General features: G+C 33.6%; 1 protein-coding gene across 2 annotated transcripts in view; it reads right to left on the bottom strand.

Annotated features, from left to right (window-relative positions):
* Positions 1-15,211, bottom strand: part of LOC145685989 (signal-induced proliferation-associated 1-like protein 2) — a 185,771-nt gene that overhangs the window by 17,356 nt on the left and 153,204 nt on the right. For both annotated transcript variants that reach the window (XM_081758798.1, XM_081758799.1), the window contains exons 9-14: positions 13,980-14,086; positions 10,993-11,127; positions 5,562-5,802; positions 4,697-4,949; positions 2,116-2,231; positions 1,085-1,228 (exon numbers count right to left, since the gene is read on the bottom strand). In XM_081758798.1, coding sequence (XP_081614924.1) covers positions 1,085-1,228; positions 2,116-2,231; positions 4,697-4,949; positions 5,562-5,802; positions 10,993-11,127; positions 13,980-14,086 — 996 coding nt within the window. The remainder of the gene's footprint in view (positions 1-1,084; positions 1,229-2,115; positions 2,232-4,696; positions 4,950-5,561; positions 5,803-10,992; positions 11,128-13,979; positions 14,087-15,211) is intronic.

The following is a 15,211-nucleotide window of genomic DNA, read 5'->3' as shown; positions in this document are numbered from 1 at the left end:
TGATATTTGCATTGGTTTCAGAAACTGATATCCTAAATTTAAGAACCTAAGGATTACAAATTTAGTTGCGCTTTCCGAAGAGTACGCCGTATCTTCGATAGCAACTTCAACTTGTATTTAACAGAAGAACTTATCTGAAGAGAATGCTCATTCATGTTTCTCTAAAATACTACAACAATGAAGAAACGGAACAAATCCTACATTTAAATACACATAGTACGGTCAAGATAATGAATTATTTTAAGAATCTACTAAAATCACTCTTCAAATACCCCAAGGCGTTTCTCTGCTTACTATCAGTGTTTTACACAGGTTTACACTGAATTCGTTTCGTACATACACCGCATTTTACAGAATATGTACTGTATTCAATCAGAAGAAAAAGAAAGAAAACAATAATACAAAAATAAAAATAGGATAAAATTTCAAAAATAAGTAAATAAATCACATACGTAGAACCAGTGATGATTTCAGATTTCCCCAGGGAACATTCTATACAGAGGAAGTGAAGGTATTGTTACGAAAATACTAGTAATCCGGGGCTGAAGGAACTTTGTACCTCCAAAGAAAAATTTCTACCTCGGGCTACCCCAAGAAATTATTCTTGTGTACAACTGTACAAGTATTAATTTAGTACAAATTTTTCACTCCATTCTAACACAAACAACTTACTTAGATGGACTTCCTTAATAAAGTAACTTTTGCTCAATCAAAAGTAACTCGTAATAAACAAATAAATTTTCTAAGTCTTTAAAGTGTTCTTGTACATATTTTCACGAAAAGAGAAGAACTTCTGACCATTCAAGGTAGATTAGCTGATAAAACAAGTTTCTTGTATTGAGAATTAAATTCATATAACCTACATAGTAGCACTAAAAAGAATGACAAAGATAATATAGACTCTCATAAGATAACGCAGTAACACAGCAAATAATAAAACACAAGAGTATATTTAAATGTTACACTATTCTTGATCAGATAAACTTGTAATATCCTTCGTCTAACATGAAATATAAATCAAAATTAACGCCATATAATGACCATAATACAACTGGAATTAACAAATGCGAAACTCTTAGCATACCTTCTTCGATGATTTTCAGGCATGACTTGTTGATGGGCAACTGATTTATGATTAATTTTTCCCACCTCTTCTGGGCTTGTTAAATTTTCGTAATCACCACCGTAATTGCTTATCAAGTATTTGCAATTTTGCAATGTGCAGCCCCTGAAACAAACGTAAGACACAAATGAAATGAAATTTGTAAGTTTAATGTTCCACGGTTATGCCTTTTAGACTAAAGTAGATAGATAATATAAGATTCGTTATATTACTTTTATTAAATATTTTCGGCATCATAATACACAAGAAGTTGGAGACATCGTGGCTCAGTAACGGAGCACTTGTTTCTTGTACTATGAGTTTCTAATTTGATTCCGAGCATACGAGTTTGTGATTCATAACATTGTGATCGTGGGTTTTCTTAGAGTTCTCCCGACTCTTCTAATATTTTCATTCCACACCTGTTTCGTAATAATTCGCTCCTGTTTATAGTATCATGTTTCTTTTAGCTCACAGAATCAGCTTAAAAATTACACTTTATGATTAACTAAAACATGTAAATAAAGCATTTTTCAAGGCTGAATCATTCTGAAAAAAACCTGCATTTTTCTTTCTTTCTTCAAGGTTTTAACAATATATGTGTTTCGCACCTTAAAGAAAATCCGTAAAGGGGCACAAATAGAATAAAAATAAGTACAAAACCAACTTTTTATACGTAAATACTGCTTATGAATGAGCAGTATTTCATACTCTTTAACATTATTAATATTTTTATTAATTTCTTCTTATTTAGCATCTACTAAATAATATTTGCCACAGATATATTACTGCATATCGATTGACATTCAAAATATAGCACTTTATATAGGCACAGTGTATTTACTTTTATTTACAAATCTTCGTGTTAGCAAACCAAAGTTAAAGCCATCACTCATCAGAATCGCAGAGATCACGCAGTATTAAAATCTTGTTCAGTTCTTGAGCACAAAAACTCCATTTTTAATTCATTACAAGCGTCTTATATTAAATCTTATTATGATTCAAGATCTCACCTTCTAGGTGATCCATCTGGCAGTGGAGGAATAACTGTAACCATCACCATAACAGAAGTTTTTAAAAGGTCCACCATCTGATCATGAGTTAACGTGGAAACAGCAACTTTACATATCTGAAATACAATTTCAAATGAATGAAATACTAAAAAAATGAAAAAAGGACGCTCTTGTATTTTATTTAGCAAATTAAACTCTTCTCTAAAAGGAACGAAAGAAGATTTAAAAAAAAAAGAAAATGAAACGAAAAATTTTTAGTTTAATGTCCCATAGTTATGCCCTTTAGGCTAAAGGAGACGGCTGATTAATGAAAATGAATGATTGTAAAATTAGTTCTTTCGTTCTGTTCCCCGGAAATCGAACCCGAAACAATGTGAACCAATGGCACACGTGCTAGCCATATGGCCAGCAGGAGGAGTGAGATTAACTTAAACTAAAATCGTGATTGAATTTCAGCAGATTTAGATTTCTGGGCTTTTGGCATCTATGGGTATGTTAGCCCGTCACGTTTTGAGAGTTTACGTTCCTCGGCGAGCACACTATTCGAGAAAAGGAAGGAAGAAAGGACTAGGGAAGGAAGGAAGCGGCCTGGGACCTATCTGTCTGGAATGAATGAGGAAAACTGCCTGGAGTAAATAAGGAAAACCGAGGAAAAACCTCATTCAGGATTGATGGCCTGAAAAAGTATTTTGCACTTTTTCGACCGAGTGCCCCCACCAGGAATCAACCCGGTACCGCTCGCACCGAAAGCAAGAGCGTTAGCAACTACACTACGCAGGGCCACTTGAATTTTCGAAGTCTTTTAAGAAAACATATGAAACTTCTTCTGAATAAGCAAGAACATTATCTTCTGTGAATGAAAACGATGTCATAAAATTTTTAAAAAAGCTTACTACGGTGTCAAAATAAACTAGAAAATCATTACCGAGCCAAACAAGTAACATAAATAATAGTACTTTTAAAGGTGTATGTATACTGACTGACATGACTGACATGTCCCATGGGCAAAATTATTTTCATTTATGGATAATTTTTCAAGCTGAATTCGAATCTTAATTGTAACTTCATCTTTCAGTTTTTGCAATTCAATACACTAGTTTATCAGAACGTACAACCTGCATATAATATATTTTAGCTTTCATGTATGTAGTTTTGTACGCTGAACCGTAATCTGTAATCAAAACTTATGAATACTCACGGTTGTTGAGATCCTTCTATACATAACACTTCTATCAAAAGTATGGACAAAATCGGCCAAATATTCGATCATATATCATCTTTCAAATATTTGTGAAATTTCCCAGAATTGGTTAAGTAAAAGTAAAAAAATGTTAGGTTTATGAGCCCTTAGATCAATGAACTATTCCATGATAAGAAGTTCAATGAAAATATACACAATATTAAAAAAAAGAAAAATCTTTTACGAACATCTGTAAAGATCTTTCGGGAAATAGGTCATGAAGGTCATAAAATTACTGGCAAGTTGTGGCAGACCTGTTGACGCCGTATAAAGGGACATCAACATATGGGACAACTACATTCTTCCCCGCCGAACCTGGGAACTGTAAGAATGAGCATGGTGAAAGGTTTCATTACGTGATTGGAGAATTCTAAAAGTGTTACCGAAGTGGAACCCTTCCATGTTGGTTGATTATCTGTACATCTGGACTCCGAAGACGGGGAGCATACATCCAAACATTTTAGAAGTTTAATTAATAACTCTTTCTTGCATCTATAAAAATTGCATTTGTATAATTTATATACAAATTTGTATATAAATCTATATATTTATGTCTCGTCAAAACCGAAAACATACAAAATTAAGTTCACCTATTGATTATTTTACCTATTTAGCCTCCAAAACAACCAACCATGTCTATTATCATTCAAAATAAGTTCTTTCACGTATTACATTATCTATATATATAAAAGAGAACGTACAAATCCTTTGTCCGCTCATCACGCTAATACGGCTGAACCAATTTCTTTTATTTTTGGGGGGTTATTAGGATTTGGACCCTAGATGGTTTTTATCATATCACTTTAATTTTCAATTACCAGTGTCTTGAGATAATTGACCATTCAGGTGTCCATTACGTACAAATCCTTTGTTAGTTCATCATAGGTATAAAAATAAACGTATGTATATGCAACCCGCATGACCGTGTCACTCGGCGGGTTAACATAAATGACAGGCGTTATAATGGTTTTTATCATATCACTTGAAAGCGAAAAAGTAAAAATTATCTAAGTAACAAAGTTTATTGCGTTCGGGGGTGACCGCAGCGAAGCGGGGCGGGTTAACATAAATGACAGGCGATATAATGTTAACATTTACTGCAATCTTCTATGGTTTTTATCATATCACTTGAAAGCGAAAAAGTAAAAATTATCTAAGTAACAAAGTTTATTGCGTTCCGGGGTGACCGCAGCGAAGCGGGGTGAACGCTGCTAGTTCATTAATACAATGTCGATGAATTCTTGAAAAATTAATTCATTAAGCATGCGTCATATTTAAAAGCAGAAATGTTAATTTTAAATTTAGTCATTATAAAGGATTATATAAGTATTATTTGCTTACTTCAACTAAACGTGCTCCTTGTCTGAGACCAGCTTTCCATGCCAGCCCCATATTTTCCACCTGAGTTACAACGCCATCTGGCTGAACATGGAAGCCCAACTGACCCATGGGATTACGCCGCAAAGAAAGTTCCTGCACGGGGCAGCCTGATGTAACTGCTCGTAGCCTGGCCACTATTTCCATTAATTCATCTCTGTCGCCATCTTGGATGTGAAGAGTGGTACACTCACCCTGATGATGGTATATCCTCAGACTTCATGAATAACACAAAGAAAATTATAATTAGCATCACTCCACTTCCATTCTATATACGTATGTTTCGACCTTATGAAGTAAAAGGAAACTACAAAGGTACTTTTTAATTTTGATTTTCATGGAAAGACATACTAAAAATAAAATTTCACAAGAAAGCTTTCAAATTCTGTTAACTCGACCTCAAGCAGGAATAACTAATGAAGTAGAACTCATTTGTTCGAAGCAGTTTCGGTAAGGACGAGGCATTTTAAAGCGGCTGCAAAAGTGCTTTAGTCACGAAGCAGAAAGTCAAATATATATATATCAAGTAATTAACCATACGATCAGGATAGTTACAGCAAATTAGTATAGAATGATATTTCAGTTTATTCAATTGTTGTAGAATAACGAATAAAATCAGCGAATAAATTATTTCATCTACCAGATGATTATTTAAAAAAAATAAGTAACTTTTTTTCATTTACTTTCCCACGATTTTTGTTAAATATTTATGGAAATACGAATTATGAAATTGATTTCAGTCGAAATTACTGTACAAAACGAATGTAGTTTGTCGTAATATGATAGAATCTATGTATAATCACATTTAATGATCAATCATATTCCTTACCTGTTTGTTTGTGCATGCCACCCTAAAATGGATTTACAAGGAGCCACAAATACTATTTCCCTGGACATCTCTTCGATAAGGACAATAGTGTCCGCAGAAATTCCAAGGAAACATTCGACTAGCATAGACTGTCCACTGTCATCTAACAAAACTTGCCATGATATGGCACCTCGTTGTGTTGCATCTGGTAGAAATCGAGGCCTTGTTCGTTCTTTTTTCTTACTACTGAAGGACAACATAGCTGCAAAAGACAGAAAGTGCAATATAGTGGCAGCTGATAGTAATGTTGTTAAAACTAATTACAATACTCATTACTCGAGCAACTTTCTTCCCATTATTAGTATAATTATTGTACAAGTATTCGTTCATCGAACAACAAATGTTCATTCGAATTTTAAAAACAGCAGACGAAACTCGAAATGCAATTCATATTTAAATAAACAGGCATTTTACTATCCATTCAAAATTGTTTATATCTAACCTATAGATCCAATTTCAATTGCCGGCGGAGCGAATGTGGTTCATTGTAACTTTCTGTATCATATAGATTAGTGATGAAATAAGGGTTAAACTCTTCCACAAATACCCCCTTTTATCTAATTTTAAATTTTCTTTGATTTATAATATTCATATGATTGAAAATAGCCCAATGTTTTAGCAATACAAATTAAATTTATTTCAATCTGTTCCCTCCCTGATTTTTGTTTCGGTACCAATTAAGAATGAGTGTTCGTTATTGTTTATTTATTTTTCTCAAACAGGAAAAAGGAGTCGTAATAACAAAAACATTTGGAACTACATATAAAACACTCGGGTTCCGTGGTAGTGCCCTTACTTCTGATGCAAGCGATGTCTGGTTCAATTTCAGATCACACAGTTTGAAGTGGACAATAAAGTGTCCATGGCTTTTCTCGGAGATCTCCCATTTCTCTTCACTTGTCATTCCACCAGTTCTTTCATAATTATTCACTCCCATTAACTATCGATCTCCTTTCGCCTACAGGACACGCATAGGACACAATTTTACACGTAAAATTAAAAATATGAACATTCTTCTTGGCAGCCACATGCTGCCAAGGAAAAGCGAGTTACGTCCAAAGAAAGAAACCCGAGTAGGGCTCGGATCCCACTTTATGCTAACTTAGTAGGTCCCGTCCAATATGGTTTCAGTGATGAAATGGGGTGTTAATTTCTATTAATTAATTAATTAATTAGACAATAAATATCTCTGCCTCAAAAATATTCATGACTTAACAAAAGATTATTAATCATTTATATAAGTCGTTACGTTCACAACTTAAAAAGAACTTCGGTGTGGAAAATTCAATCTCTTCATACGGTTGTGAGTTAACTTTACGAAACATAGTTTAGATATTATACTTTAAATAAAAAACACAGTAACACTTGACGCTACACTGACAAACTCTTCTCAGGAGTAATGACAAGCTAACTGCTTTGTAGTATGGTCACCTGCAAATATCAGTCAACATCAGGTGTATGAACATCCTTGGAAAATTGGAAATCAGTTTATGCTTGTAGGTTCTTCGCCAATATAAAGAGTTGGTTTCTTTCTTTCTTTTTATGATCCCTACCGCAACACTTTTCCTATTGTTCCAACCAGGGCCGAATCTTGAATCCTGCGAACTACGCGTACGTAGAAGGCGCCAGGTGAAGAGGGCGCCGAACTGGGAAAGGAATTTTGTATATTAAATGTGAATATTTGTTAGAGAAAATGTTATAACGAATTTTTTTCAAATAGCTTCAATAAAAAATATTGTACAGGTTTAGGTACAGATAAAATACGTCAAAAGGACATAAAGTCGAACTTTTGCGTGGTTGTCTGTAAAACACATCTTTATAATTTTAGTGAACTCGTACAGCAGTTGGTGCCAATGACACATTCACAAGTGATGCTAGTGTGAAGAAAATTTTCCGCTGCGCAGGGAGATTTAGGAAAGATATTTTAAAGAGGGAAGAAAAGGAGGTTTTACGAATATGAGATAAAATGTATGGGAATTTAGCTTTCAATAGATGTTATATTAAGCACCACGGCAGTACTACTCAAGACAGCTGCATTCTTTCCACAATACCACCATATGCACAAAATACAAATGTACAACCTTTCTATAGAATATCATTGTCAAATATGTCTTTGAAATGGGAATGGATCAGCAAGCAAAAGGAGTCAACTGCACTTGTTGCTTATGGATTGGGCACTATTATCACAGTCGAAAGAAATGTCTTTAAGGGTGCTCCGTCTTGTCATAAACAGTGCCTCCACATAGTGCTTCGCTTCAATGACCACAGTTAAGCGTAAATAAACTGCACATTATCGAAGTTAAGCGACTAGGCTTTTTTGTCCAGGGAAGGGGGGGAAATACTAAGAAAAGACGGGCGGTACAAATGCAATTTTTGATCAGTTCTGAGGGAAATTTTAACTTAAATTCCTAATTTCACTGGCTCACAGTCCCTGCCCACTGCTTAATGCTTACTTTGCTAATGTCTATTAGTCCACGTGTTATTCGTCAACATTTTCGTTTTTATCCTGAGCCGTTTTGTTGTTGTTTTTATTTATAATGTTTGTTTTCAATTTTCAATAATACTTTGTTTTTCATGTAAAAATAAAGACCAACAAACAAAAAAAAAGGAGCATTTTATCGAAAAAAAAAAAAAGCTACGAAACTGGAAAGAAGATGAAAGGCAAGCGAAGGCTTTAAAAAAAAAGTTTCTTTCGATTTCTGGACAAAATTTCGAAAGTGATAATCATACAAATTTTGAGGTGGGGGAGTTGTCAATACCAGTTACTGTTAACCCTACAATACATAGTGGGACAGATATGCGTCATAGTGGTAAGTAATCTGTCAGGGTGTATATTAAAATTTCAAAATGAAATTTCGTGACTTTTTCGTGACCTTTTCTTTACCAAACCATAAAATTTTGTAACATTCTCAAGAGCGAATTTGGATGCGAATTAGGCTGAATTTTCAAGCATGCAATAGAAGTGTGCTTTGATTGCGATTTGATATCGTCTAAAGCCGACCATAGACATTTTTGGCGGTGAATTTTGATGTTTTATAGAACAAAGTTTTTCAGTCTGTACTTATATTTGTACCGGTAAAAAAATTCGTGACCTAAAGCTAAATTTCGTGACTTTTTTTTTTTACTTTTATGGCCGTTTTCTGATTTCGTGACTTTTTCGTGACTTTCGTGACCGATAGACTGTGCTTTCCTACATAACGGTATGTAGTTCCTAATGCATGTTGAACCAGATTGGGAATGTTCCAAAGTAGTTGTAATTCCATAGTTTCCGCATAGATGGCACTATTAAGCGTACGATACTTCCGTTACTCATTTGTTTTCTCTTGCAAAACTATTTTTCACAGAATTTTTTTTTTAAATCATGCATTGTAGGGTTAACGAAGCACCTGCAAATGAACAAACTCTTGAAACTGTAAGTTTATTTTACTTGATTACAGTAATGGAATTGTTAAATTAAAATGGAATGGGTACGGCCTCTTCGGACGGGTCTGAGAAATATTTAATGCATTTCTTTCTTTTTTTTTTTTTTTTTTTTAAATATAATTAGTTTTTACGCAGCATTTGATTATTTAACTCGGAAAATTAACTGTAATCGAAATCGAAAGGTCATTAGGATTACTAACTTTTTTCAGAACTCTCATTGTCAATCACAGCAGCGTATACATATGCTCGTTGCATTATAACAATGTAACAATCATTATCAATACATTGTGTCGTATTAAATTCAGATGGAGTGATATTTTTTAAACATTTGGTATTAGTCCTAACCGAAAATAGTTTCAATTACTAGTTACTTGAGTTCATTGATGCACTGACGGAGATGGTCCGAAAGTCTTGATCCCCAGAAGTTTTCATTTTTAAGAAAATTAAACACAATTTCAAGGGTAAATACTCAAAATTATTTGCATTTTGTAAGCTACTCCGAAACATCTTTGGACCCAATAAAAGAAATTTTGGGTGCGCTACTGCTTGTGTTTACATTGTTACTCACTGCCTGATTTCAAATGTTTATGTTGGAAAGAGACATGAAAGGACTGAATGTTTGTTTTACCTGATTTTGAAGTCCCACCATGGATCGAAGACAAATTAAATATGGATTAAGGTACACACTTTAGTCATTTGTTATGTATTAAACAAGTTCAGCTAAAATTAATACAGAATTATTTGAGATGAACTAGTCTATCTGAAGAACGATTAAATGGACTAGCTTTGATGATCATTAAAAATGACATACTCAATGAAACGGATACGAATGCAATAATAATAGATTCTGCCAAATTGAAAGCTAGAAAAGTGTCTTTATAACATGAACTTTTCAGTAAAAAAGAAAACGAGGAACTAAGCTAATTACCGTAATCGTATCACTCGAAAATACTATGTAAATATACTTTTAATGAAGCATAAAAGCGTACCTCTTTGTCAAAATCAAACTTGTGTTAATGTTAGACTTGAACCTCCTGACTTTTGATGTGTTTCGACTTATATGTTTCAATTGTACTAGTCAATATACATCGTAGGCAGGGCCGGATTTAGGGGGGTGCAAAGGTGCACGTGCACCGCCCCCACCCCCTTCGTTGTAAATAATTATATACTAAGTAAGAAGCTAGCAGTGAAAATAGCAACATTTCCGAAAATTTCTGCTGCCACGTTTCCGTTTGGCCTTAAAACAAAGGGAAGTTTTGCAAAATCGATAGTTTAAGTCAATTTTCTAAAAGTTGAAAGAAAAGGATTCACCGAGAACAGACATTTAGCTTTTCTAGGGCATTTCCTATTTCACACCACAGATGCCCAAAGGCACTTAAAAAATTCCAATTCAATTCAAAAGTACTGGTAGTTATTGGTGCACCCCCCTCAAAAAAAACCTGGATCCAACCCTGATCGTAAGTATATATCTTAGCTGTGTCTTGTGTTTATTTAATAAAAAATTATATTAATTATTAAAATTGGAACTTAGTTCAGCATTCATCCACAGTCAATTAACTATAATTTTGCCATTTTTTGTTAATATTCACAGGGAGACTACAGATGTTTAAGAAATTTGCAATTGTAACAATTATTTGAGGAATTTTTGTCCATTACAACTTTGTACTCTTTTATTATCATTTAGGCGGGGAAGCCGAAATATTGTTTGCTTACACTTCAAAAATGTCTAGAACCGGCCCTAGTTTCAACTTAAGTTTTACTTTCTTATACCTTGATTCAAATTACAGTTTAAGATTTCTAAGACATGAGCATATTTCCGGCTTTAATAATCTCATCTCAACAATACAGTAATAGGGCTTTCTAACTGCTGTTATTTAATAATGAAGAGGTTGGTACAAATCTTTTCTTAAAAAACTAAATAAAAAAAATCAACAAATACTACAGAAATCTGAAATAAAATAAAACTTACAAAACTTCTGGCCTGTTTCTACCAGAGTAGCTGTTGAATAATTCGTAGATAAATCTTTCAGGTACTCTTGCCTTGTTCGGGTTGCCATTGTTACGAATTTTTCTGAGCGATGTGCTGCGTTTTCCGCATTAATTACTACGAAATACCAGAACAAAATTAAATTGAATTAAATTAAGATCTAAGGTTAAAATTCTTAAAAACACTTATATTATTCTATGTGCATCCTTTCGCCAGTGTTTGTTACAATAAATTTATAGAAAAAATACAATAAGGATAAGGATACAATAAATTTATAGGAAATTCCACTTTCACTACAAAAGTAGCATTCAATATTATTTGTTGTTACGCAATCACAATAACCGCGCACATAATACCCTTAAATTCTACATTCTAAAAGCATGATCTCAATTTACCAGTTGCTGAATATACATACTGAGAACAAAAATGCACCTTGAAAATAGCGTTAAAAATGACAGAAAAGATACTATCAAGGAATCAACAAATAATTTACGACACTTAAAAATATTAACTAATATAATTATACTAATATAATTATATATATACGTAGAAAAACAATTGGCGAACTATCAAGAGTTATAATACAGTAAAACTTGTCCATGCTGGAACGTAGATATGGCGGAAACTTGCCTAATGTCAACAAATTCCTTTGTCTCAGCCAAGAAAATAGGTTATACAATGTTAATTGTTTTGCATAATACGGAATCCGTCGAACTCAGAAACGGAAAGCAACAATTCAAGAATTCATTAGAAGCTATGTGTATAATGCGAAGATATTTTCACAATAATCCATGCTGGAGAAATATACTTTTAGAAAGTTATACACCACTTTCATTTTGTTCGGCTGCTCCGTGCTGTTTACGGATAACTTTGTACAAGTCTTTTGAGAAGGTGCGAATAACGATGTCTACCTCTTAGAGAGCCAGTTTGTTCCCAAGTCTTAACAGTAAACATCATGGCTATATCTCACGTCTCATTGACATTTAATGATAATGTTATCGAAGCTAAAGAAAAAGACAAACTCTCTATACGGGATATAATGACGCAATTTAAGTGCGGGAGGTGCGTTAAAACAGATAGATAAAATAATGAGTGAATGGCTGCAAGGAAATGATCTAATGAAGAGGAAAGTAAAGAGAACGGTCAACGAGGAAAATAAGGAAGTAGTTTAGAAATGGTGCACTAATGCAAGATCAAGGAATACGCACATATATGGACAAATGCTACAAAGTGATGTTCTGTAGTCAAATCTCTCGCAATTAATCAACTAAATGGCTCGATAGTTTCAAAAAGAAATACAATATCAACTGCAACAAAGTATATGGAAATTCCACAAGTAAATAATTATGATTGATAAATGTACTGCTGGATTTCAAATGTCTAAGAATGAAATCAGCGAGAATGTACAATAAACAGTAGATATGCCTATAGGTATGTACTTAAAATTAGTAAAATTTATTCAGACTTATAGTACTCTCTGTATGTAACATTGTATAATGAAAAAACTTGTCCAATTTGCAAAAACTTGTGATTCCACTTTGAACAAGTTTTAATATATGCTTCATAATTAGATAAACTTTAACAGACTTCATTGTATATCTAACATAAATATTTCTTTGCCAACTTCTAGCAACTTAATGTACAATTATTATTATTATTATTATTATTATTATTATTATTATTATTATTATTATTATTATTATTATTATTATTATTATTATTATTATTATTATTATTATTATTTAAGCGAGCATTAGCGAAGCTTTTACCATTCGACTCAATTAACATTTGTCTGTCTGTCCGTCAGTGTGTTCTATGGTAACTCCCCTAAATCTTAACCGGTTTTCATTAAATTTCATATGTAGCTACTTTTCTTCCACCTGCAGAAATAACCCAATTGTTTGGGACTGCAATCCATGAAGTTATAAGTGGGGCAAATCAACTGCCGGTTACATGTTTACACATGTACATACACGACAATTTTCATATAAAAACCACATAAAAAATGTTTGATTATTACAAAACTTAACATATATTTCCTTTATGGCATTGGAAATATTCTCGTAACTTCGGGTTAAAATCTGCCAAGAATGAAAGTGTGAATTCACTCCCTTCCCTCCTTAATTTCAAAAATATGTTCCACGATCATTTTCGTTTAAAAGTGTTCGATTTTGGTGTAATCTGTCGTACATTTTTATTTATTTATTTATTTATTTATTTGAGAGTTCTGATCACCTCCTTTGCAGGAGGTTAAAATCAGTAAAGAAAAAAGTAGTGGATTTACCCTCCTGACCCCCCCCCCCCCCTGTATTTCTTTTAGAGTTCAATGATCTACAGCTCAATGATATAGTTTCTAAAATTAATTCCATTTTGATACAATATATTATAATATACATTTTCTTTGACTCTTTTCAATAACCTTCTGAGCTTGGTAATTAAAATCAGTCAAGAGTGAGCGGTAAATTTAGTCCCCTAATGTAGGATGGATTACTCCCCCGCCCACCTCAGTTTACAAAAAATGTTTTACGATAACTTTTCAAATATTTTTCTATTTTAATCCAATGTGATGTATGTATTTACTGAGGACTTCATATATTACCCATTCTTACAGTTGAAAGTTGAAGTCAAGCAAATATCAGGACTGAGTTAACCCCTTCCTCTGAAAATTTAAATAAGAATTATATAACTTTAGTAAAATATAGAACAATCATTCAACGTCTTCTCATTCCATTTAATATACTTTTAAAGAAATTGAAATGTATCTTGGGATAAGATGTTGCCTTACCAATATCTAAATTTAGTAAAATATACAATTTTGTCGGATATGGTCTTTTCTCTGAGAGTTTCCAATTATTTCAATTTCTTGCAGTTGTAGTAGCCCAATAATGACGAAAACCGGAATAATTATAATTATTATTATTAAAACAAAACTTTAGAAAAATATTAAATTATTACTTTTATAGACTAACCTTTGGCTAAAAGAAAATCAGCAAATGCCTTAGACTTAGGGAAGGTAGCGTTTTCTGGAATAGGTGGTCCGAAAACCGGTACCTCCTTTGATCTGCTCACAGCAACGCTTGAAATGAGCAAATAAACATTGTATTATACATAAGCATCAGTAAACACTTTCAGAATCAATATATTGTAAAATATACAGTAGTAAGATTAAAAATCCACATTTACATAATTACACAAACAAATTAAACTACCTTGACATAAGTAAATACACATCCTAGAAATGAGGAAACAAGGAAACGTATCAGTCGAAAACGGAACCACTGGGTGGAGCCCCTTTTGCAACATGTGAAGTTTAAACTCTACGTGACATGATATCAGTAAGTCATCGATGACATACTTTGACAGGTGCTTCGTTCATCACGGAGTGCCTCAGATAATTGTTTATTTGCGAAGCTGTGAGGCCGTTTGTACAATTTTAGTCGTAGAAAGTAACGAACATTTCCTACAACATTCATACTCGAGAACTGTCGGACCATGTCAGAGCTTAAAGCCCCATTTTACCTCTTCCAGCTAGGTGGTCAGATTTCCTCTATAATGAGTTACCCCTTCAGTCAATTGTGTACTATCCCGCGACAGTTTCTGTTTTAAAAATGGGTGCCAAACCCATCTTGCAATCCCTCGATGTATTTCGCAGCATCGATATGCCTACCGCAAAAAATGAGGTTACTACACCAGCCTTTCCAAACTGCATTCCACGCCATGACTCAATTTACGACGACGTTTTTAACCATAGGATAACCATCCCTATTGGTCTAGTAAATAGCGCGTGTGTCTTTAATGGAAGAGCACCAAAAAAAGAAGAAGAAAAGATAGAATCGAAATCATTCAATTTAATTATTTGTCTCCTTGCCTAAAGGACATGATAGTGGGATGTTGTTGAGTTTAGTCGAAAAATAAAAATATGTAAAATGTTTGTTAATAAAATCTCCGTTTTAAAATAGCAATAGGTTCGTGAGATACTCGTAACGGGTTGACCTTGGCGATACCTGTGGTGGAAGTGCGCGAGCTTCCGCTGTGTCCAGCTGCTTGCTGCTCAGCCAGCGGACGGCGTATTTTCACCTAGGTACTGAAGGAGTAGAGTTCGAAACATGATAATGGGAATTGTGAAATGGAGGTGGTGATATTTAAATTACGAAGACAGGAAACCATTGGATTATGGCTGTAAGGAGACTGAAGCAGAATT

This window comes from Thermobia domestica, chromosome 5, assembly GCF_964235325.1.
Source record: "Thermobia domestica chromosome 5, izTheDome1.hap1.1, whole genome shotgun sequence".
Classification (NCBI taxonomy): Eukaryota; Metazoa; Arthropoda; class Insecta; order Zygentoma; family Lepismatidae; genus Thermobia; species Thermobia domestica.
Note: the sequence above shows the minus strand (reverse complement) of the source record. Positions and strands in the feature narration are given on the sequence as shown.